At 48.6% G+C, this 24431-nt stretch overlaps 1 protein-coding gene across 2 annotated transcripts in view; it reads left to right on the top strand.

The window, feature by feature from the left end:
* The first annotated feature begins 237 nt into the window (after positions 1–237).
* The window catches only part of GLB1L3 (galactosidase beta 1 like 3), a 42662-nt gene continuing 18468 nt past the window's right edge, over positions 238–24431 (top strand). Inside the window, exons 1-9 of one of the 2 annotated variants that reach the window (XM_041771902.1) lie at positions 274–367; positions 1467–1598; positions 1689–1904; positions 4250–4318; positions 4860–4955; positions 6024–6132; positions 9859–9951; positions 11372–11453; positions 12292–12356. In XM_041771902.1, the coding sequence (XP_041627836.1) occupies positions 345–367; positions 1467–1598; positions 1689–1904; positions 4250–4318; positions 4860–4955; positions 6024–6132; positions 9859–9951; positions 11372–11453; positions 12292–12356 (885 nt within the window). In that variant the 5' untranslated portion in view covers positions 274–344. Of the gene's footprint in view, positions 368–1466; positions 1599–1688; positions 1905–4249; positions 4319–4859; positions 4956–6023; positions 6133–9858; positions 9952–11371; positions 11454–12291; positions 12357–24431 lie in introns of both variants that reach the window. The other variant, XM_041771903.1, reaches the window with a different exon arrangement.

Raw genomic sequence — 24431 nt, 5'->3', positions numbered from 1 at the left:
GGGCTCACCGGCTGGGGGCGCTGGCCCCGCGGTGTCGCATCTCGCCGCCCGCCCGCCCCTCTCCAGGGCCTGCCCCTGCCACCCCGCGGCTGCACCGACCCGAGCCCCCTCCGCTCGCCCCGCACCCCGCACCCCGCCCGCCGTCCGCAGGGGCCCGCGTCTCCCCCGGACAGGCCGCGCCGCCCGGGTCCCGTCGGGCCGGTGACACCCAGGTCGCGGCCGCCGCGCCACACCCTCCCACGTGACTCCCCGAAGGGCTCCAAGGACCTGCGCCCGCGGCGGCTGGACTCGGCCGGCGCCCCCGACACCTCGGCGCGGGACCCCGGCGGCAGCGGGCGCCAACCATGGGTCCCCGGGCGCGCAGCAGGTGAGGTCGCGGGGCGCCACCCCGCAGCCGGCCGCCGCGGCCAGGAGCCCCAACCCCGCCCCGCCAGGCCCGGCTGCCGGGTGGCCCGAGCGCGCCAACCCGGGGCCCCATCCCCGAGCCCCCAGGGTCTGACCCCATCCCGGAGCCCCCAGGGTCTGACCCCATCCCGGAGCCCCCAGGGTCTGACCCCATCCCGGAGCCCCCAGGGTCTGCCCCCATCCCCGAGCCCCCAGGGTCTGCCCCCATCCCCGAGCCCCTAGGGTCTGCCCCCATCCCGGAGCCCCCAGGGTCTGTCCCCATCCCGGAGCCCCCAGGGTGTGCCCCTCACCCCGGAGCCCCCCAAGGTCTCCCCCCATCCCGGAGGCCCCAGGGTCTGTCCGCATCCCGGAGCCCCCAGGGTCTGACCCTCATCCCGGAGCCCCCTAGGGTCTCCCCCCATCCCGGAGCCACCCCGCAGGGTCTGCCCCCATCCCGGAGGCCCCCAGGGTCTGTCCCCATCCCAGAGCCCCCCAGGGTCTGTCCCCATCCCAGAGCCCCCCAGGGTCTGTCCCCATCCCAGAGCCCCCCAGGGTCTGTCCCCATCCCGGAGCCCCCAGGGTCTCCCCCCATCCCGGAGCCCCCAGGGTCTCCCCGCATCCCGGAGCCCCCCAGGGTCTGTCCCCATCCCGGAGCCCCCAGGGTCTGTCCCCATCCCGGAGCCCCCAGGGTCTGCCCCCATCCCGGGGTCTCCCCCCATCCCGGAGCCATCCCGCAGGGTCTGCCCCCATCCTGGGGCCCCCAGGGTCTCCCCCCATCCCGGAGCCCCCAGGGTCTGACCCCATCCCGGAGCCCCCAGGGTCTCCCCGCATCCCGGAGCCCCCCAGGGTCTGTCCCCATCCCGCAGCCCCCAGGGTCTGTCCCCATCCCGGAGCCCCCAGGGTCTGCCCCCATCCCGGAGGCCCCCCCGGGGTCTCCCCCCATCCCGGAGCCATCCCGCAGGGTCTGCCCCCATCCCGGGGCCCCCAGGGTCTCCCCCCATCCCGGAGCCACCCCGCAGGGTCTGCCCCCATCCCGAGGCCCCGCCCCGCCCCGCCCCGCCCGCTCACCGCGCCCCCCGCAGCCCGCGCCGCAGCTGGACCAGAGCCCTGGCCGTCGCGTTCCTGCCGCTCATCCTCTCGGGGTTCGCGCCCCGACCGAGACAGAAGCTGGGTCTCCCGGGCGCCAGTGCGCAGCCGCGGCCCGCGCCGTCCAGGTGGGCCCGGGGCGGGGGGCTCCCGGGGGGCTCCCCGGGCTCCCCCAGGCCTGCCCCCGAGCCTGCAGCGGGCCCCCTCGCCGTCCGCAGCCTCTTCAACTGGTCCCACCTGACGCCCCTGGAGCTGGAGGACCGAGCCGCGGGCCTGGAGCCGCAGAGCCCCGGCGGCCGCAAGCCGTGCTTCACGCTGGGGGGGCGCAAGTTCCAGGTCTTCGGGGGCTCCATCCACTACTTCCGAGTGCCCCGGGCCTACTGGGGGGACCGCCTGCGGAAGCTGAAGGCCTGCGGCTTCAACACGGTCACCACGTGAGTGCGAGTGCGGCCAGCGCTCCGACCTCTGCCCTGGGGTCCCCCCCCCACCCCCCGCAGGCCGGGCCGCCGTCCTCACCGCGAGCCCGCGGGGCCCGGCTCGGGACGCGAACCCAGAGCCCAGCGAGCCGCAGGACGGCGCCAACCCGGCCCCCGGCGGCTGGCTGCTTCAGGGGCCGCCGGGGCTCAGGCCGTGACCCCGGTCCCGGGATCGAGGCCCGCGGCGGGTCCGTCGGCCTGGGTCTCTCCTCACTCTGTGTGTCTCTCGTGGATGAATAAATAAAATCTTAAAAAACAAAAACAAAAACAAAAAAAGCCAACCTCTCTAATGGGAGAGTCCTTGGGTCCTTAGGAGCTCTCAGTTCAATGACAAAGGCCCCAGATATATTTACAGATAATTACATGCTGGCTTGGTTTTCTATTTAAGATTTTATTTATTCATCCATGGGAGACCCAGAGAGAGAGGCAGAAAGGCAGGGAGAGGGAGCAGCAGGCTCCCTGCGGGGCCCCAGGCGGGACTCGATCCCGGGACCCCGGGGTCTCACCCTGAGCTGAAGGCAGGCACCCAACCCCTGAGCCCCGCAGGCCTCCCACCCTGGGGCGTCTAATGTAAAGTTTCTTTTTTTTTTTTTAATTTTTTTATTTATGAAAGTCACAGAGAGAGAGAGAGTGAGAGGCAGAGACACAGGCAGAGGGAGAAGCAGGCTCCATGCAGGGAGCCTGATGTGGGGGGATTCGATCCCGGGTCTCCAGGATCCCGCCCTGGGCCAAAGGCAGGCACTAAACCGCTGAGCCACCCAGGGATCCCCGTCTAGTATAAAGTTTACACGGGTTAGTAAACAACGTTAATTCAAAAGTAGCTGAGTTCGCCTCTGGGGGAATTGCGCCCCCGTCCTGAGGCGCCCTGGTACTCACAACAGGCCCTAACCTCCTGGGGCCCAGACCTGAGTCGTGCAAACCTTCCCTGGACTCAGAGGCCACCACCCCGTCCTCCCATGGGTTAGCACAGCCCCCGAGTCCCCCCCCCCCCCCATGGATCAGCCCTCGGGGACAGGTGCTTCCAGGGCCAGTACTTGAGGCTGGAGGCAGTCACTCCCCACTACCCCCGGCTCACCCACGCTATGAAGAATTTCATGATAAATAATCCCAGAGTCAAGAGGAGAGCCTTTCCTACTCCACTTCTGGAGGAAATGACAGGGTTCTTCCTCGCCCCTCTAGGAAAGTAGGAAATCCTACTGATGGTTTTTCTGATGTTCGATAAATGCAGGGCTCTGGGATAAATCGGCTGGGCTCCAAGGCCTGCATGCGGGAAGGCGCGTGAACACACACACACACACACACACACACACACACACACACTCTCACGCCATAGATCACTGGACTTGATTTACTAGTGTCTTAGTTCAGATACAGATGTTTATGATCTTAACTGGGATTGATTTAAAATTGTATTTCTGGGCCTCCGGGGAGCTCAGTGGTTGAGCGTCTGCCTTCCCTCCGGTCGTGATCCTGGGGTCCTGGGATCGAGTCCTGCATCGGGCCCCTGATCCATCAGGAGCCTGCTTCTCCCTCCCCCTCTGACTCTCTCTCTCTTTCTCTCTCTCTCTCTTTGTCTTTCTGTCTCATGAATAAATATATAATATCTTAAAAAGAATAAAACTGTATTTCTGTTACTGTCTTGTCCAGTTTTGGTATCAAGTGACTATAAATGTTTTCCTGCTCTCTGAAACTGTCTTGCAGTAGAATCCTCTTAACTCAGAGTGTTTGCTAAAGTCACCTGGAAAAGCCCTGTCACTACCGTCGGCGGTGGTTGGGAGGTGAAGATTTGGGGACAGTGTGACTTTCTTGAATGCTCATTGCTTTTTCTTCTAGAGTATAGATAATTTTTATTCGGTAGATCTTTTTTCCTTTTCTTTCTTCTTTTGGATGGACAGGACTTTGAAAAATTCTTTCTTGGAACTTGTACATCATATTGTGTATTTAACCTTTATTTTCTTACCTAAATGTTGAGTCTTTTCAAAGAGCTACCTTGTAGCCTTATTAATATTCTCTATGTCTTTTATTTTTAAAAAAGTTTTTATTTATTTATTCATGGGAGACACAGAAAGAGAGAGAGGCAGAGACACAGGCAGAGGGAGAAGCAGGGTCCCTGCAGGGAGCCCGACGTGGGACTCGATCTCGGGTCTCTAAGATCAGGCCCTGGGCTGAAGGCAGCGCTAAGCCACTTCAGTTTGTTTCAAAATAGAGCTATCTCAGGTGTTGGCATGATTTTGGAGTTGATATAGGAATTTAGGGGCAGAAATCAGAAGATGTTTCTTGTGTTTCCCCCTTCCCGATTACAGTTACGTTCCATGGAACCTGCACGAGCCAGAAAGAGGCAAATTCGACTTCTCCGGGAACCTGGACATGGAGTAAGTGCTCTTGGTGCTTCTCGGCCTCGCCCGGGGTGGGGAGGCAGAGCGGTGGCTCCTTGAGGTTGATGACGACCACGGGGCCGTCGTGGTTCTGCTTGGAGGAACAGAGAGAGGCTGGGCTCAGGAGCCTCGTCCTCAGGACCAGGGGCGGGCAGCTGTGACCCTGTTGCTCGCGGGGTCGGGGTCTGCGTCCTGAGCCCAGGTCTCTTCACCGCACCCCAGAGGGGCCCAATCCCCAGGGTCGGCTCCGCTCTGCAGTGCAGTCCGGCTACCTGGGCTGGCACAGGGCTTGGCCCTCTAGGGTAGCTGGGCCGTGGGAGTGAGGTTCACTGTAGGGCCCCTTGCCCCCTGTCTGATGGCCTTGGGCCTCATGCCCCCCGGTGGGGCTTGCAGAAGGTCGTGGGCTAGGGGAGAGTGGGCACCCAGCTCCCAGGGCCTGTGGAGGGAGGGAGGGAGGGGGGAGAGGGGCTGGGCGGCCCCACCACCTTGTGCTGCACCCCCCTGACGTCCTGAGAGCTGCTGACACTGACCTCCCCAGGGCCTTCGTGCTGCTGGCTGCGGAGATGGGGCTGTGGGTGATCCTGCGTCCAGGCCCCTACATCTGCAGCGAGATCGACCTCGGGGGCTTGCCCAGGTGAGCCGGGCCGTGAGGCCAGAGTTGTGGTTGTAGTAAAGTCATTGACTTTTATTAAACGTAAAGCTTCAGTCTAATAACAAACGAGCACATCCTCTGGGTCTTGCACTGGTATGTGCTTTATACACGTCGTGTCAGGCCGTGGTTTCTGTAATACGTTGAGGTGTGGATGCTCCTGTGGTCCCCGGTTTATAGATGAGACGTGTTCCTGGTGCTCTGGGCGTGAGGCCAAGAGTGTGCTGGGAGAGAGGAAGCGTCAGGATGATAATATCTTCTCCCCCCACTGGAGGTACCTGTGCCCAGCTGTGTCCTCTGGTGGGAAGAACGGGAAGGGAAGTTTCAGGCAGTGGAGGGTGGGCTTGTTCTGACGATGCCGGATTTTTCTTATTTGCTCAGTGGAAGACCAAGTTCTAAGCACCCTCAGATCCCTTCCCTACCCTTCCATTTTTCTTTGTCTGTGCTCTCATCTGTGATGCTTGTACTCAATCCAAACACCTAAGGATCAGGGTGAGACGTCAAGAATGCGTTTCCCTTATTGTCGCAAGCTGGCAGGACTGCCCGTTTAGTCCAGGGCTCTGCCTCCAGGGGAGCACGTCTACTCCCCTTTGTCAGGTAAAGGCATTGCTTTTCACCAAGATGAGCCTGTTCTCCCCTTCCAGCTCAGGAGCAGAAATTACCTGACCTTGCAGGAAGACGGTGCTTTAGAGAAGCAGCTCATGACACAGCTTACTTTAAAATGCTTTAAATGAACTGAACAAGAATAGAGGAGAGTATTCCATGAAAGGTTAAGATGTGGGAGTACAAGCCCCGATAGTACATTGTAAAGTGTCATGTCAATGGAATTGGTGTTTTTTCTTCTAAATCTGTGAGAAAGATCGGAAAGGCTGACCTGGGCACATTCCTTCAGGACCCCTGGTGCTCCAGGACCATGGACGTGAGATCAAAGGGTGTGGAGCTGCCCAAGAGGCCTCGGGGAAGGGGCAGGCGGTCGTGTCCAGCCCCGCCCTGGCCTACCCTCACCTGCGCCCTCCCACCTCGGGCACTGAGCTTGTCCCTCTCCGCCCCCAGCTGGCTGCTGCAAGACCCCAAGATGGTGTTGAGAACGACCTACAGCGGCTTTGTCGAAGCAGTGGATAAGTATTTTGACCACCTGATTTCCAGAGTTGTTCCTCTCCAGGTAAAGCAAATTTCCTGTTCCTTCTTTTTTTTTTTTTTAAAGTTACACATCCATCTTCATTTTTTTTTATTTATTTTTTATTTATTTATGATAGTCACACACACACACACACAAACACACACACAGAGAGAGAGAGAGAGGCAGAGACACAGGCAGAGGGAGAAGCAAGCCCCATGCACCGGAAGCCCGACGTGGGATTCGATCCCGGGTCTCCAGGATCGCGCCCTGGGCCAAAGGCAGGCGCTAAACCGCCGCGCCACCCAGGGATCCCCTTGTTCCTTCTTTCTTATCTTTGCTTTAGGAAAATAGTTATTCCATCTTGTTCACAGAACAGGCTGTGCTCAGTCTTTATGAGGATTGAAGCTGACATTCTTGCAATTTGCAATTCTAGGTCCTCGTATTAAGTGCGGCCTTTACCCCAGGGTTTCTAGAAAGACACACATCATACTAAGGATGACAAAGGGTATTTATCTGTGGTCATCATTGTTCTCAATGTCCTCAGCGTTCATTAAACTCACTGATGTTCATACTGCTTATTTTTACTCTTAAATTGTCTTTGTTGTTTTAAATAGTTAACATAAGCCCTTGGTGATAAAACCTAAAAGAGGACAAAGGGGTTTTTGGTGAAGTAAGTCTCCCCTCTTACCCTGAGCTAAAGCCATTCAAATGCCTTTTCAGAAGATAAACAATTTTGCCAGATTTTTTGTGTGTCTTTCCAGAGATTTTCTACACATATAGAAGCAAATTATTCACGCATGTGTATGTATGTCTATGCATACTTTTTAATAAAAAATACACAATTCCCACTGGGCTTTTTTTGTCACTTAAAAAAAAATATTTTTGAAGCCCATTCTTTTTTGTGGCTGCATAGTATTCCACAATACAGATATATCATAACTAATGTAACTAATATCTCATCATGGACATTTGATTTTTCAAGTTTATGCTATGTTGCATAGCTTGGTTCACATGTCATTTTGTACCTGTGTGAGTATATTTCCTATTGCTTACATTCCAGTTTGTTTTAGTTTCATAAATGCACAGAGCACAGACACCATGCATTTTTCTTTCTTCATGGAGTCTCCAGATCTTAGGCAGGGTACCCATAGCGCACAGACCAGTCTATGATGAAAAAGAACATTACACCCTACAGTCTACAAGGCAGCAATTATTTGATTATTATGTTTGATTTTTAAAATACACCTCTCTTCCAAACAAGAGGAGGCACATGGTCATTATTTAAATAAAAATAAATCTTATGGGGCAGCCCCAGTGGCTCAGCGCTTTAGTGCCGCCTTCGGCCCAGACCCTGATCCTGGAGACCCGGGATTGAGTCCCATGTTGGGCTCTTTGCATGGAGCCTGCTTCACCCTCTGCCTGGGTCTCTGCCTCTCTGTCTCTGTCTCTGTCTCTGTCTCTAATAACTAAGTAAAATAAAATCTTAAAAAAATAAATCTTATATTAAGAGCATATCTCTTGGTGAAACTTGAGAGGGGGAAAAAAACCATTCTTAGGCAGTAGACCAATAGCTTATTATCTTAGACTCTTTTTTGGGGGAGGGGGAAATATGATGCAGATCTAGCCCTTTATAACTAATTCTCAATTATGAACTGTGAGTTTGAGTTACTCCTAGACTAATTTTTAAAGAAAGGAAACTGGAGATTAGGAGTGGAGATAAAGGGGAAGACAGATTAGGAGTAAGGTCTCGGCAGTACAGCTTTAGGAGAAATGAACAATGCTGAGGGGAAGAGGGCATCACCTTTAGGATTAAATTGTGGGTCTGTTAGGTGGAATCGAGGTGCATCCTTCATAAGAAGGCCTGAAAACCATTTATTTCTGGCTGCATTTCTGCCAGCTAAGTGGGACCAGATGTGGGAGCAAAAATCTCTGAGCCTTAAAACTAGAAAGACTTTGAATGTTTGGCTGGGAGTTCAGGCATGAGTACAAATGCCACGTATCACTCGTACAGGTGCAGCAAGCAAAGCGAATTTATAGGCATCTACTGAAATCATGAGATAGGAAATCCTAGGAATTTTTTAAGAAGCAAGGAATTAGGGCAGCCCGGGTGGCTCAGCAGTTTAGCGCCACCTTCAGCCCAGGGCGTGATCCTGGAGACCCAAGATCGAGTCCCACATCGGGCTGTTTGCATGGAGCCTGCTTCTCTCTCTGCCTGTGTCTCTCCCTCTCTCTCTCTCTCTCTCTCTCTCTCTCATGCATGAACAAATAAAATCTTAAAAAAAAAAAGAAGCAAGGAATTATAAGTGCAAATGAAATTCAACAAGTAATTTTTGAGCACCTGCTGTGTGCCAGGTGCTGGGTGGGCGCTAAGCTTCCCATGGTGAGAAGGACAGACGTGGTCCCTCCCCAGGGGGACAGATGACCACTTACAGTATAAGGAACATCTGCTGCAGTGTACCAAGTGCAGGGCACCCTTCCTAGGGGTAGCGGCCAGGGAGAAAGGGAGGTTCAGGGCCTGGCTTTCTAGAAAAAGTAACCGGAACAGTGAGGTGAAGGGTGGGTGGGCACTAGCAATGGCCGGGAGTCTGTGGGTGGGGACCAGAGAGCAGGGGTAGGATGAGGCACTTGAAGAGCTCGAAGTAGCTCAGCTCCGTGTGGAGCATAGACGTGAGGTGGGAAAGAGGCGGGGAGGCTGGGGAGGAAAACCCACCGTGGTGCTCTTCTGTCCCCGTGTCCGAGGAGGTACCTTGCCCTGACCCACGTGGGCCCTTGCTCTATAGGTCATGGGAGCCCGTGTTGGGTGGGCGGTGAAGTGGTGGGGCTGCCCTGGGCCGCTGTGCCTTCGCGGGAGGACACTGGAGGATCAAGCTGGACACTTAGGGCTCTGTGCGTCCCGCGAGATGGCCGTTAGGGACGGTGGCGGCTGGGCGCTGGGGGACCACTGCGGGGCTGAGCGGCAGGGCCAGCGTGACAAAGCAAAACAAGCAGACAGAGCAGCAGAGAGGGCAGGGGACAGTGGCCGTGCACCAGGGGACAGGGCTGCTGGGCAGGAGCCCCCGAGGCTGGGAGGGCAGCAGTCCTGCCGTGTATGCCCCCCTCCCTGATGCCACGGTTCCCAACGGGTCTCTGTGGACGTCAGGTGGCCTGAAAGGTCAGGCTGAAGTACAGGAGGTGGAGGGGACAGGGCGGTGGCGAGGCATGCTGCGGCGGGAGGACGGGGTGCCTCTGTCTGCTGGACATGGTGGCCCGGCACAGAGGGAGCCCGATGGTTGGCGACAGCCCGTGAGCAGATTATTAGTATGAGAGACGGCAGGGAGACAGTGGAGGGCTGCCCAATGGGTGACTCTGTATGAGCGCCCGGGCCCTGGAGGAGGTGAGTGGGGCCGGGAGGAGGGGGCGCACGGGAGCACGTGGTGCACGGGGTGCACAGGAGCACGGGGATATGGGGCGCACCGGGGCACGAGGAGCATGGGGTGCACGGGCAGCACGGGAGCACAGGGAGCATGGAGCGCATGGGGAGCACGTGGTGCACAAGGAGCACGGAGTGCACGGGGAACATGGGGTGCATGGGGCACTGCCCATACTACAGCTGGCGCTGGGTGTGTGGTGGCCGCAGGCCGGGCCTCCACTCCCTGGCCTCCACTCGCCTGGCCTCCACTCCCCGGCCTCCTCTCCCCGGCCTCCACTTGCCCGGCCTCCACTCGCCTAGCCTCCACTCTCCGGCCTCCACTCCCCGGCCTCCACTCACCCTCCGTGTGCTTGTCTCAGTACCGCAGGGGAGGCCCCATCATCGCGGTGCAGGTGGAGAATGAGTACGGCTCGTTCGCCAAGGACAGAAGCTACATGCCTTACCTTCAAAAGGTAGGAGGCGCTGGCCTTGCGGCGTGGGTACCTGCTTGGGGCGTCGATGTCACTTCCCGCGCCTGCTGCCCGGGGCCCTGCGGCAGGTGCTGCGGGCGGGGGAATCCGCGAGTCGCAGGGCAGCGCCTCCGAAGGCGCAGTGGAGTGGTCGGGAGGCGCTCAGGTCACTCTATTGGGAGATGAAACGTGCCGCGGGAAGATCATTCCTCTCGGTTGCCGGGACTGTGACCCGCGCTTGCCCTTAAACCTGGGGGCTGCTGACTTTAGGGCCGCAGCCCGCGATGGTACACGAGCTTGATGACAGTGGCCTGCATCCTGCAGCTTTCTGACCCGTAGTGTTAATGCTCTTTCCTTCATTGCTTGGCTGCTCCGTGGGGAGGGGGGTGCGGGGGGTCGGGGGAGGTCTCAGGCCAGGGAGCAACTGCAGGCCTGCCTAGTGGCCCTGCTGACGGGTCAGGCCCCTTCCCGTCCCTGCTTCCCCGCAGCGAAGGAGCTGATGAGGTCCAGGGTGAACTGACCGCCTGCACAGGCTGCTAAGCGGGACACAGGGGTCACGTTAGCTCTGTCCCCACACAGACGCCTGGGTGGCATGACTTGGAAGGCAGTGGGGAGGAGCTGCTGGCTGGGTAGGGAAGGGGGTGGTGGTGACAGGAGGGGGAGAAAGGGCAGGGCTGGGCTCTGTGGACCTCCCGCCTCCTGCCTTACAGCTGTGGCCTCTGGGCCTGGACAAGGTCTGTAGGGTCGCCCCTCTCTAACTTTTCTCAGGCACATCACGTCAGACACCCTCAAATCAATCTCATTTGGGTAGCCTTGTTTTCCCTTGATTTTCAGAATTTACTACTTGGCTCCCTTGCCAGGCCCAGCCATGGCTCAGTGAACAAATAAGACCCACGGACCAGGTCCACTCACCCCCTGGCCGTCTTTCTGCTCCTCAGCCCTGAGTAAAGACAATTTGCAAATTAGATACCCCCTTCCCCCTGAAGCCAAGGCAGGCTTCCTTGCTTCCTTTGGGTGTCCAGGCAGGACCCAGGTTTCATGGAGTTTTTCTGGGGTCCCCACAGCCGTGGCCTCTTCCCGTCAAGCACAAAGTACTCCGAGGCCTTCTCTCTTTCCCTTGCATTTAGAGCCTCCCCCAAGTGCCTCCTCGTAACACTCAGCCTCGTGTTTTTCCCCCTCGAGGCTGTGAGCCCCTACTCAGCTGCTCCGGGGTCACCCTGGGAATGACCAGCCTGCAGCAGAGACCGGTGTTCCCCTGATGTACTGAATTGCAGATGGTCAGACTCTAAATCCAAACCTTTCTCTCTAGCTCCCATGATGCCCAAGTGAGCCCAAGCTCTGTTTTTCCCCCTAATTTCCTTGTATTTTCTTCTTCTCATGGGAGCAAGGGAAGTGGGTTCATTTTGTCCAGTTTGCTCAACAGGCTCTGCTGGAAAGAGGGATCGTGGAACTGCTCATGACCTCAGATGATGCAGAAAATTTGCTGAAAGGCCACATAAAAGGAGGTACAGATTTAGACTTATTTTAAGGAAGAACTGAAGCTTTTCACCAGCCACTCTGAGTCTTGAACCAAGTATGTCTCTGCTGTCTTTCTTTCCCATGTATGTTGACGAGGACTCCGCCAACCCCGTCTCCTTCCCTCACTCATGTTGTCTGTAAACAGAACTGTGCTTGAGCTCTTCTGACCTCAGTATACTTTTGCATCCTGCATAATTTTCCCGTGGGCTAAGACTCTGGATTGGTGCCGGGCGGGGCTTAGAAGGCAGGTCTCCCCACCCGTGTGGAGAGCCACGCGTCAGGAGGCCGGCCGAGGCCAAGTTCCGGTCCTGGGATCTTGCAGCGGGAGGCTCCTGCGGACTCCGAGTAGAGTTCATTCTAGAGAGTGAAGTAACAGGGCAGCTGAGACCAGATCCTGAGGCGATGAGAGTGAGGGAAAGGACCAAGGTGTCGTCCGCAGCCCTTTGAGTCCAGGGAGCATCTGTCCTGAGTTCAAGGACTTGCATGTATAATGTGGCTCCTCCCCACAGTGCTGCAGCCGGAAGTGTGCTGAACTTGGGGCAAGTTGTGTGATCCTGGCCTGTTGTGTGATCCTGGCCTGTTCAGCTTCTCTACAAAAGTTGGTTAATTTTAACTGCCCTTCTTATCTTGCATTGTCCTCGCAAGTGTCCAGTGACGTGAGGACACGTGTGGCAGCTCTTTGTACTTTGCGGAGTGGAATATGAGTAGCGCCTCCTCATCCTCACTACCTGGCACCCCTTCCTTCTGTGTGCAAGGTGTGGCCCCCACCCACCCCGGTGGCACTGCCATGGCGCCTCACGCAGCGCCTGTGTCTTCTCTCTATAGTTCTGGCCACCATCAACATGAACAGTTTTCAGAAGAGAGATTTCAAGCTGCTTTCCTACGTGCAGGTAAGGATGTCTCAGAGGTGAGGAGTCTTTGCTCCTTTGCCTGCCCCAGCCTCCCTCGCTGTGGGGCTGTGAGAACGGGCTTGGCAAGAACACCCCGTCCCCCTGCCACCGCCCACCTAGGGCCTCAGCCGAGTTCCAAAGCAATGTGGGGAGTCTTTGCCTTTTGTCATGGGGAGAGAGAAGGAAGTCCTGCCTCCTATCACGGCAGTCGGCGAAGCACCTCCTGGAAGTGATTAGAGGGAAGGTGAGAGGGTTTTCCAAGGTACATCAAAGGCAGATGAGGTTCATTTTCCTCCGAGAGGCCAGCGCTCAGAAATGGGCCGTAGCTGTTGCTGAAGAGGGCCCCTACCTCGCTGAGGGCCCCTACCTCGCTGAGGGCCCATGCCTCGCTGAGGGCCCCTACCTCGCTGCGCCGAGTCGGCCTATTTACCCAGACTCTGCAAAGCATGGGCGTGAATAGCTGTTGTACATGATTCACTGACGACCGTGGATTGAGTAGCTCCTGTCTCCTCCCCATCGGGGGTCCCTGTGATAGTTTCAAAGATGGACAAACCGGAGTCCGTGCTCTGGGGGTATATCCTTTCTTCACAGAACAGCTGGATTGGGGTCTTACAGACCCAATGTCATTAAGCTTTCCTCTGCTTAACACCCTCTGTGGGGCCCCCCGTGCCTGGGCTGGGATCCGACGCGGTACTCCTTCCCGGCGCGGCCCACCCTGCTCCTCTCCTGGAGGCCCGGAGGCTGCCTTCAGCCCTGCAAAGTACGGGGCTCACTGCTCGCTGGCCCGAGCCTCGCGGGGCGCTTCTCCCAGGGCCTTACACCCTTCTACACAGAGTTTTAAAGAATAAATTAGTCTTATTTCCTCTTCTCACTAATTTTTGCACATCTTCTGGCCTAGGAAACGGAAGGGAGTCTGTGGGGGCTGGATCCATGGCTATCTAGTTTTTAATGGCTGAAAGTCTCTGTCTTTTTTTAGTATTGGTTCTTTTTTTCTCTTCTCACTTTTTTTTTTTTAAAGAAGCTTTGTTGAAGTGTAATTCATACATGATTAAACTCACCAATTAGAAGTAAACAATTCAATATGTAGAGTTTTACAACCATCTCCACAATCTAAAGAGTTTCCCCATGCTCAATTGTGGTGAATCTCCTGCTCCCATCTCCAGCCCTAGGCAGACACTGATCTGCTTTCCATCTCCATAAATGTGTATTTTCTAGACATTTCATATAAATGGAATCATACAGTATCTAGTCTTTTGTGTCTGGTTTCTTTCATGCAGCTTGATGTTTTTGAGGTTCCTCTGTACTCTAGCTGGGATCAGTACTTCCTTCCTTCTGAGAGCCGGGTGGACCGTGTCCTTGTGTCCTATGTCTAAAGTCATAGCCCAAGCCAAGGATCATGCAGGTTCTCCTCAGATGTCCTTCTTCTTTCCTACACCAGGATGGTTAACATGGGTTTGAAAGTTGATGCAGTCTCGTATTCCTGGGATTAATCCCACCTGATTGTGATGTGTTGTTGTTTTATATGCTGTGGATTTCAATTTGTACATGTCTATACTGAGAAGTTTTGCTTCCATGGTCATGAGGGATATTGATCTTTGGTTTTCTTTTCTTGAAATGTCTTTATTTTAGAATCAGGGTAATGTTGGTCTCATAAAATGAGTTTGGAAATACTCCCTCATTTTCTATTTTCTGGAAGAGGATGTATAGAATCCATAGGATTTCTCACTTAATGTTTGGTAAAATTCACCAATGAAACCATCGGGACCTGAAGTTTCTTTTTAAAAAAAAAAAACTTTTAACTAGAAATTTCATTCTCTAATAGTGTAGCATAATTTAGGTTATTTCTTCTTGAGCAAGTTTTAGTAGTTTGTGTCTTTTAAGGATTTATTTCTATTTCACCTAAGTTTATGAATTCATAGGCACAGAGTTGTTGGTAAGATTCTCTCGATATCCTTGTTGTCAGTGGGGAGTGGCCCTTCTCTCATTCCTGATACTGGTAAGTTTGTGTCTTCTCTCTTTTTCTCAGTCAGTGTGACTAGGAGTTTATCAGCTGCATCGATCTTTTCAGAGAACTAGCTTTTGGCTTTTTTTCATAGTCTTCCTGTTTTCTGTTTCATTGATTTCTTCTCTGATCTTTAGCATTTTCCATTTTGCTTCCTTTGGACTGAATCATCTCTACTTTTTCTGGTGTGTGTGTGTGTGTGTGTGTGTGTGTGTGTGTGTAAACTTAGATTACTGATTTGAAACGTTCTTATCTAATACAAGCATTTATGGCTGCAAGTTTCCCTGAGTGCACTGTTTAATATCCTGTATTTTCACTTTCAAAAATGTTTCAAAACATTAAAAAATTTCCCTTGAGACTTCATCTTTATTCTATGTATCAGAAGTATGTTGCTTAATTTTTGAGTCCTTGGGGATTTTCTAGGTACTATTCTGTTGTTGATTTCTAGTTTAATACTGTTAAAATCCAAGAATATAGTTTGTATGATTTCTGTTCTTTTACATTTGTTATGATTTGTCTAATGTTCATAATATGCTCATTTTGGTGAATGTTCCATGTACTCTTGAGAAGAAAGTGTATTTTGCATTTGTTTGTGAATTTCCGTTAGCTTACATTGATTGATGATACTATTCAGGTAATCTCTATTCTTACTAATTTTCTACCTACTTCTCGTATCAACTATTAAGAGCTGAGTGTTGATTATCTTGAAATATAATTGTGGATTTATTTACTTGTCCTTTCAGATCTATCCATTTTTGTCTTGCATGTTTTGAAGCTCTGTTTTTAGGTATATACACATTTAGAATGGTTATATTTTCTTGGAGAATTCATCCCTTTATCATTATGTAATGATCATCTTCCTTGTTTTGAAGTCTACTTTGATATAAATAGAGCCACTCCAGCTTTCTTTTGGTTAGTGGTTTGCATGATGTATTTTTCTTTATCCTTTTACTTTTTACCTTTTAAAAGATATTTTGAACTTGGCCACAGTAACTTCTTGCAAGATACATCCACAAAGGCAAAAGAAACAAAAGCAAAAATGAACTATTGGGACTTCATCAAGATAAGAAGCTTTTGCACAGCAAAGGATACAGTCAACAAAACTAAAAGACAACCTACAGAATGGGAGAAGATCTTTGCAAATGACGTATCAGATAAAGGGCTAGTTTCCAAAATCTATGAAGAACTTATTAAACTCAACACCAAAGAAACAAACAATCCAATCATGAAATGGGCAAAAGACATGAAGAGAAATCTCACAGAGGAAGACATGGACATGGCCAACATGCACATGAGAAAATGCTCCGCATCACTTGCCATCAGGGAAATACAAATCAAAACCACAATGAGATACCACCTCACACCAGTGAGAATGGGGAAAATTAACAAGGCAGGAAACCACAAATGTTGGAGAAGATGCGGAGAAAAGGGAACCCTCTTGCACTGTTGGTGGGAATGTGAACTGGTGCAGCCACTCTGGAAAACTGTGTGGAGGTTCCTCAAAGAGTTAAAAATAGACCTGCCCTACGACCCAGCAATTGCACTGTTGGGGATTTACCCCAAAGATTCAGATGCAATGAAACGCTGGGACACCTGAACCCCGATGTTTCTAGCAGCAATGTCCACAATAGCCAAACTGTGGAAGGAGCCTCGGTGTCCATCGAAAGATGATGGATAGAGAAGATGTGGTCTATGTATACAATGGAATATTCCTCAGCCATTAGAAACGACAAATACCCACCATTTGCTTCGACGTGGATGGAACTGGAGGGTATTATGCGGAGTGCAGTAAGTCAATCGGAGAAGGACAAACAGTGTATGTTCTCATTCATTTGGGGAATATAAATAATAGTGAAAGGGCATATAAAGGAAGGAAGAAGAAATGTGTGGGAAATATCAGGAAGGGAGACAGAACATAAAGACTCCTAACTCTGGGAAACGAACTAGGGGTGGTGGAAGGGGAGGAGGAGGGGGGTGGGGGGGAATGGGTGACGGGCACTGAGGGGGACACTTGACGGGATGAGCACTGGGTGTTATTCTGTATGTTGGTAAATTAAACACCAATAAAAATTAATTTATTAAAAAAATAAAAGATATTTTATTTATTTATTTGAGAGAGAGAGAGAGAGAAAGCACAAGTTGGGGTGGATGGTCAGAGAAAGAGGGAGAAGCAGGCTTCCTGCTCAGCCTGACGCTGGGGTTCTGACCTGAGCTGAAAGCACACACGTAACCAACTGAGCTATCAGGCACCGTACTTTTTACCTTTCTTTAAGTATTTATATTTAAGGGGTGCCTGGTGGCTCAATCGCTTAAGTGTCTGCCTTCAGCTTAGGTCATGATATCAGGGTCCTGGGATGGAGCCCCACGTCAGGCCCCCTGTTCAGTGGGGAGCCTGCTTCTCCCTGTCTCTGCCTCCCTCCTCCACTAGTGCATTCTCACTCTCTCTCAAATAAATAAATAAATAAATAAATAACCTTAAAAAGTATTTATATTTAAAATGGATTTCTTGTATACAGCCTATATAATTGTTTTTTACTTTTTTAAAGATTCAGTATGACAGTTTTGTCTCTTAACTGATGTGGTTAGATAATTCAAATTAAAATGCTTATTGATACAGTTGGAGTAAAATCTAGCATCTTGCTAATTCTTTTCTATTTGTTCTACTTTTTATGTTTCTTTTTTTCTCTTCCTCTCTTCTTGAATTAATTATTTTTGTGATTACATTTTATTTCATCTATGGACTACTTTTCTCAGGTTTTAAAGTTTTAGCTTTTGCCCAAATTTTTATAATATACATGTTAAATTAATCTGAATGTACTTTCAAATACTGAACTGCTTCACATATAGTGTTAAATATCTTATAACAGAATATTCCTAAGTCCTCATTTTAAAGATACCATTCTACTGTGGGAGGTTTTTGTTTTGTTTTCTCGCCTTCATCGTTTCTGATGAAGAGTCCATATTAATTCTTATCTGTGGCTTTTGTAGGTGATTTGTCTTTTTTTCTCCGACTGGCTTCAGAATTTTTTCATTGTCTTTGGTTTTCAGAAGCTTGAGTATAACATACTTAGGTGTGGTTTGTTTCTTAGAGTTTATCTTGCTTGATGTTCTTACAGATTGGATCTGTGGTTTGGTGTCTGTAATTAATTTTAGAAAATTCTCAGCCATTTCTTATTCAAATATTTCCTCTCTTCTCTCTTCTTCTGCAGGTCCAATTATATGTACATAAGATCATTTGATATTGTCTCACATTGCTTAGATGCTGTTTTTATTTCTACTCTTTTTATTTTTCAGTTCAGTTTGGTTAATTTCTACTGGCTTCTCTTTAAGTATAGTGATTCATTCCTCTCCTCCATTGAGTCTACTGGTGAGCTCCATGAAGGACTTCTTCATTTCTACTCCCGTGTTTTTTGATTTCTAGTTTTCCCATGCAATTCCTATAGCTTCCATCTCTCAGCTAAAACTACCCATCTGATTTTGCATGGTGTCCACCTTTTCTATTACAACCTTTATTGTATTAATCATAGTTATTTTAAATTCTGTGTTTAATTATATCTGTCGTATCTGAGACTGTTTCTTGATTATTGCTGTGTCTCTTCAAAGTGTGTTTTTTTCCTTGCCTTTTTGTAGGGCTCATAGTTGTTTTTGTTGCTGTTGTTTTTAATGAGAACTGAACATCCAGTGTGGGACATAGATACTACCTTAGAGATAAGCACATCTTTCTTTCTGCTAGGCTTTTAATATGGGGGTTTTGTGTTAATCAAGTAAGGAGTTGGGCTGAATTTGAGGTTTCTTGTTGCTAAGGTTATCCTTCTTGAATCATAGGCTTCAAAGTCCTCTAGTAACATCTCTTGTCTGGTGTGAGGGCTAGTTTGTCAGAGGTATTTTCCCTTGGCTTTGGTTCTTCCCTTTGCATTGCACCTCAGAGAAGGTCTGTCTCTTCCTGCTCTCCCCAGCTCTGCTGTCCTGGTTAGCCTGATGGTGAGGCAGGAAATGCACCTCCTGATGCTCCAGTTAAGCCTCAGTCTCCAGCAGGCACTATGTGCCTGGGTCTGAGGGGTATGGCCTTTCCAAGTGCTCCTGCTTCTCCCCTCGCTCTAGTTCCAGGCCTAGCACAGGTTCTTGCTCCTCTCCTAACTGGAGTGTTTTGTTTTGTTGTTTTTTTCCCTGCTCCAATCTCAGGTTTTCACCTGTGCCCTTAAAGTGACAGCTTTTGTTGCTCTTATCTCTGTAGGTTAAGTCTTTTGTTCCCCAGAGGAGAAGGGTAGGGGACAAGGGGTAATGGAAAGGGAGATGGGCGGGGGGTTGGGGTGACGAGCATTGAGGGGGGGCACTTGACGGATGAGCACTGGATGATATGCCATATGTTGGCATATTGAACTCCAATAAAAATAAATAAATAAATAAATAAATAAATAATATTTCATATTTTAAAAAATACTTAGTAAAAAAAAAGAAGGGTAGGGGAGATTTGGCCATGGCTGCAGCTTTCCTTCCCCAGCCAGTTTTAGGAAGGAAGCCAGAGTGTCTGCGGGCTTGTTGGCTTAAACAGTACTTCTCTTCTCAGTTCTGGAGGCTAGAATCTGAGATCGAGGAGTCAAAAAGGGTTGTTCCTTCCGAGGCTCCTCTCTTTCGCCTGTAGGTGGCTGACTTCTCTGGGCATCTTCACAAGGTTTTCCCTCTGTGTGTGTGTGTGTGTGTGTGTGTGTGTGTGTCCTAACCTCTTCTTATAAGGATACTAGTGCTATTGGATTAGGGTCCACCCAAGTAATCTCATTTAACGTTAATTAACTGCTTAAATACCCTTTCCCAAAATATAGTCATATTCTTGAGATACCGGAGGTTAGGACTTCAGTTTAAATGTGGGGGGGGGGGCATATTTCAGCCCATAGCTTTCCACCCAAATTTATGTCTTTCTTGCATGCAAACTATATTAGCCCCATGCCTGCAGCCTCAAAGTCCAACTTTTTTTTCTTTTAATTCCAGCATCAACTTTGAATCCAAAACCCCATCTAGTACAGGTAGACATGAGACCCAGGTATGATTCATCCTAGGCAAAATGCTTCTCTAGCTATGAACCTGTTAAACGAGGCAATAAGTTATCTGCTTCCAAAATACGACATAGGCTAGGCACAGGATAAACAATCTCATTCAAAAAGGGAGAAATTCAAAAGAAAGAAAGTGTTTGTCAATGGGAAGCAAGTCCAGAATCTCGTAGGGCAAATTCCATTAAATTTCAAGCTTCAGAATAATACTTAGATTTTAAGGCTTAATAATAAATCTCTATTCTCTGTGTCTACCAGGGTGGGCCTCCCTGCCAGACTCACCAGGGTGATAGCCCCATGCCCTCAGCCCCGGGCATTGGCTCTGACTCCCCTAGAACCAAGAAAAAGACAAGACAGCCCCGTCCACTGGGCCTTTGTGCCCACAGTAGTAGCGGCAGCTGCTGACCTCTCAACCATCTTCAGAGTCATCCTTCTTTGTTGAGGGATAATGCATGTTTGCAGCCAGAGAGCTCTGTTGGCCCATCCCCTAGAATCCCAGCGCTCAGATAGCTTTCCTTCATTTTGTCTCAGCTCTGTCTCCTTCAGTACGAGCCGGTAGCATTTCTGCTAGTATGAAATGTGTAAAAAACCTATTGGCCTCCCATATAATTCATGGGAGCCCACACCATTAGACAAGGGGGTCCTCCTTACATCTTTCCTAGATAGCCCAATCTCTATTCCTGGCCTCTGCTGAGATGGCTGAATGGAACCATAAGTCACACCAACAACCTCTAGCAAATGATTGCCCCGCCACATCTTGGATACTCTCTAAACATGCTTTCTCATTTTTCTTATTTTTTACAATATAGACAGGCTGAGAATTTTACAAATCTACAAGTTCTTTTTTGCTTAACAATTCTTTGTTCAATTTATCTCTTTCCTCTTATATTTCACTATAAGGAACAAGGAGAACCAGACCATGCTTCAACATTTTCTTAGGAATCCCCTCATCTAAATATTGAAGTTCATCAGTTCCAAGTTCTGCTTTCCACAAAAAGGAAAAATTTTCCATTTTACAAGGATCAACTTCCCCTTTCAGTTTCCAATAACATTTACTATTTTTCTTTTTTTTTTTTTTAAAAAAAAGAGATTTTATTTATTCATTCATTATAGACAGAGAGAGAGGCAGAGACACAAGCAGAGGGAGAAGCAGGGTCCATGCAGGGAGCCCGATGTGGGACTCGATCCCTGGACCCCAGAATCACATCCTGGGCCTAGGGTAGATGCTCCACCACTGAGCCACCCAGGCGCCCACATTTACTGATTTCTACCTGACATCTCATCAGAAGCACCTTTGACATTGATATTTCTAACAGCAATGTTTATGATGACGTTTGTATTCTCTAAGATGATACAAGCTGTCTCTCCAGCTTCTCCTCTTTTTCAGAGCTCTCACTAGAATTGCCTTTAATCCTGTATTTCTATTAACAGTGCCCTCAAGGAAATGTGGGCTTATTTTTAGCAAGGACTTCATGGTTCATCTAGCCTCCCCCCATTACCCCGTTCCAAAGCCACTTCCACGTTTAGGTATTTGTTAACAAATAATAAATCACCCCAGGACCCTGCTTCTTGGCACCAAAGTCTGTATTAGTTTTATTTTTTATTTTTTAATAATAAATTTATTTTTTATTGGTGTTCAATTTACCAACATACAGAATAACACCCAGTGCTCATCCCGTCAAGTGCCCCCTTCAGTGCCCGTCGCCCAGTCACCCCCACCCCCCGCCCTCCTCCCCTTCCACCACCCCTAGTTCGTTTCCCGGAGTTAGGAGTCCTCATGTTCTGTCTCCCTCTCTGATATTTCCTACCCATTTCTTCTCCCTTCCCTTCTATTCCCTTTCACAATGATTTATATTCCCCAAATGAATGTATTAGTTTTCTTAGGCTGCCATAACAGAACACCGCGGACGGGGTACTTACAGCAGACATTTATCTTCTCACGATTTTAGAGGCGTAGAGTCCAAGATCAAGGTATCAACAGGGCGCTTGTAATTGGAGGTTCTCTCCTTGGCCTGTAGACGGCCATCTCCTCCCCCTGTCTTCACATGGTCTTCCCTCCATGCTTGTCTACATTCAAATTTCGTCTTTTTAGAAGGGCACCACTCATTTTGGTGGCCCTATCTCCAAATATAGTCACATTCTGAGGTCCTGGGAGTTAGGACCTCAATATATGATTTTTTTGAGGAAGGGGACCCAAGTCACTCGGAACAGAAAGTTACTGAGGACTCACCCCAGTCTTTCCACAGGACATGTGGTGGGATTTGTGGAAGTAAAGTCTGCACACAGGTGTAAGAGCCAGCACACCCGGGCTGCAGGGGAATTCCCATTCCCACATCCCCCACTCGCCCCATGTGTCTTCCTATGTGCTCTTTCCCACATCTTTAATGAAGAGAAATGAAGGAAGATAAGAGAATAACCCACACTCAGGATAAGACTATCGTTTATAACTGTTTCGGATTCACTCATTTAGGCGGGTTCAGTAGATTCCTCTACCCTTCTTTTTTTCTAAGGCTTTTTTTTCTTTATGATTTTTATTTTTTTACTGAGGTATAATTGACATAAAGCATTATATTAGTTCCAAGCATATAACATAATGATTTGACATTTGTATATGTTGTGAAATAATCCCTGCAATAAATTTAGTTAACAACCATCACCACACGTAATAAAAATTATTTTTCTTGTGATGAGCACTTTTAAGATCTACTCTCAGCAGTGGTCAAATTTGAATACAGTGTTATTAACTATAGTCCCCATGCTGTGCATTACATCCCCGTGACTTACTTGTTTTATAACTAGAAGTTTGTGCCTTTTGACCTCTTTCACCCATTTCATCCAGTACCTGCTTCTTCCCTTCTCTCCTCCGTCTGGCAACCAGCAGTCTGTTCTCTGATTCTCCAAGGTCTAACTTTTGTTAATTATTAACCTTTTTTTTTTTTTTTTAAGATTCCACATACAAGTGAGACTATGTGGTATTTATCTATCTCTGATTTATTTCACTTTTTGTAATGTCCACAGGTCCATTCATGTTGTCACAAATGCCAATATTTCATTTTTCTTTATGGCTGAAATATTTCATTTCTCTTATATATATCACATCTTTTTCATCCATTCATCCATCTATGAACACTTGGTTTGATTTCATACGTTGGCTATTGTGTAATGCTGCAGTGAACACGGAGGTGTGTATGTCTTTTTGAGTTAGTGCTTTAATTTTTTTCGTGTAAATACCCACATGTGGAATTGCTGGATCATATGGTATTTCTCTTATTACCGTTTGAGGAGCCTCTGTACTGTTCTGCATAGTGGTTCCACAAATTTACATTTCCAGCAATGGGTTCCTTTCTCTCTACATTCTCACCAACACTTGTTTCTTCTCCTTTTGGTAAGAGCCATTCTTACAAAAGTGTGAGGTTATATGCCATTGTGGTTTTAATTCACATTTCCTTGAATTATTAGTAATGTTGAACATCTTTTTATGTACGGGTTGGCTATTGGTATTTCTTCTTTAGAAAACTATTCAGATCTTCTGCCCATTTTTTAATCAGGTTATTTTGGTGTTTTTGTTTTTGTTTTTTGCTACTGAGTTGTATGAGTTCTTTATGTACTTTGGATATTAACTGGTTATCAGATAATATGCAAATATTCAGTAGGTAGCCTTTCCATTTTGATGATTTCTTTTGCTGAACAGAACCTTTTTAGTTTGATGTAGTCCCAACTGTTTATTTTATTTTATTTTATTTTTTTTTATTTTTTATTTTTTATTTTTTTCCAACTGTTTATTTTTGTGTTTTTTGCCTTTGCTTTTTTTTGTTTTTTTTCTTTGTTTTTTTTGCTTAAAAAAATTTTTTTTTGTTTTTGTTTGTTTGTTTGTTTGTTGTTTTTCTTTTTTGTTGACTTTGCTTTTGATGTCAGATTAAAAAATCATTGCCAAGACCAATATCAGACGAGATTGGGCGCGTTCAGGGTGGTATGGCTGTAGACTCAAGACCAATATCAAGAAGCTTACTGCCTATGTTTCCTTTAGGGATTCTATGGTTTCAGATCTTACATTCAAGTATTTCATTTATTATGAGTTAATTTTTTAAAAAAAGATTTTGTTTATTTATTCACAAGAAACACAGAGAGAGGCAGAGACATAGGCAGAAGGAGAAGCAGGCTCCATGAAGGGAGCCAGGTGTGGGACTCGATCCTGGGACCCTGAGGTCATAGCCTGGGCTAAAGGCAGACACTCAACTGCTGAGCCACCCGGGTGCCCCATGAATTAATCTTTATGTAAAGTAAAAGATGGGGGTTCAGTTTCATTGTTTCACACGTCGCTGTCCCTGTTTTTCTAACACCATTTATTGAAGGGTCTGTCCTTTCCACTTTTTATATTCTTGGCTCCTTTTTGTAAATTAATTGACCATATACATGTGGGTTTATTTCTGGGCTTTCAGTTCTGTTGTACATTGTTTGATTTGTGGATGTTAAACCACTCTTGCATTACCAGGATAAATCCCACTTGTTCATGGTGAATGATTCTTTTATTGTATTGTTGAACTCAGTTTGCTAATATTTTGTTGAAGATTTTTGCATGTACGTTCATCAAGTATATTGGTCTGATATTTTCTATGCTTTTATGCTGCAAGCAGTATGCTTGGGCTGGTTTTGGTATGAGGGTAATGTTGGCATTGGAAAATGAGTTTAGAAATAGTTCCTCCTATTTTTTGGAAGAGTTTGAAAGGCATTGGCATTAATTCTTTAAATATTTGACAGAATTCACCAGTTAATCCATCTGGACCTGGACTTTCATTTATTGGGATTTTTTGATTCTGTATATTTTCATGATTCTGTCTTGGCAGATTGTAAGTTTCTAGAAATTTATGTATTTCATCTTGGTTGTCCAGTATTTTAGCATATAATTGTTCATTGCAGTCTCTTACTTTCTGTATATTAATGTGATATCAATTGTAATATATCCTCTTTCATTTCTGATTTTATTTCTGTGAGTCTTCTTTTTCCTGTTAAGTTTGGACAAAGGTTTCT

This window comes from Vulpes lagopus, chromosome 10 (assembly GCF_018345385.1).
Source record: "Vulpes lagopus strain Blue_001 chromosome 10, ASM1834538v1, whole genome shotgun sequence".
Taxonomy (NCBI): domain Eukaryota; kingdom Metazoa; phylum Chordata; class Mammalia; order Carnivora; family Canidae; genus Vulpes; species Vulpes lagopus.
Note: the sequence above shows the minus strand (reverse complement) of the source record. Positions and strands in the feature narration are given on the sequence as shown.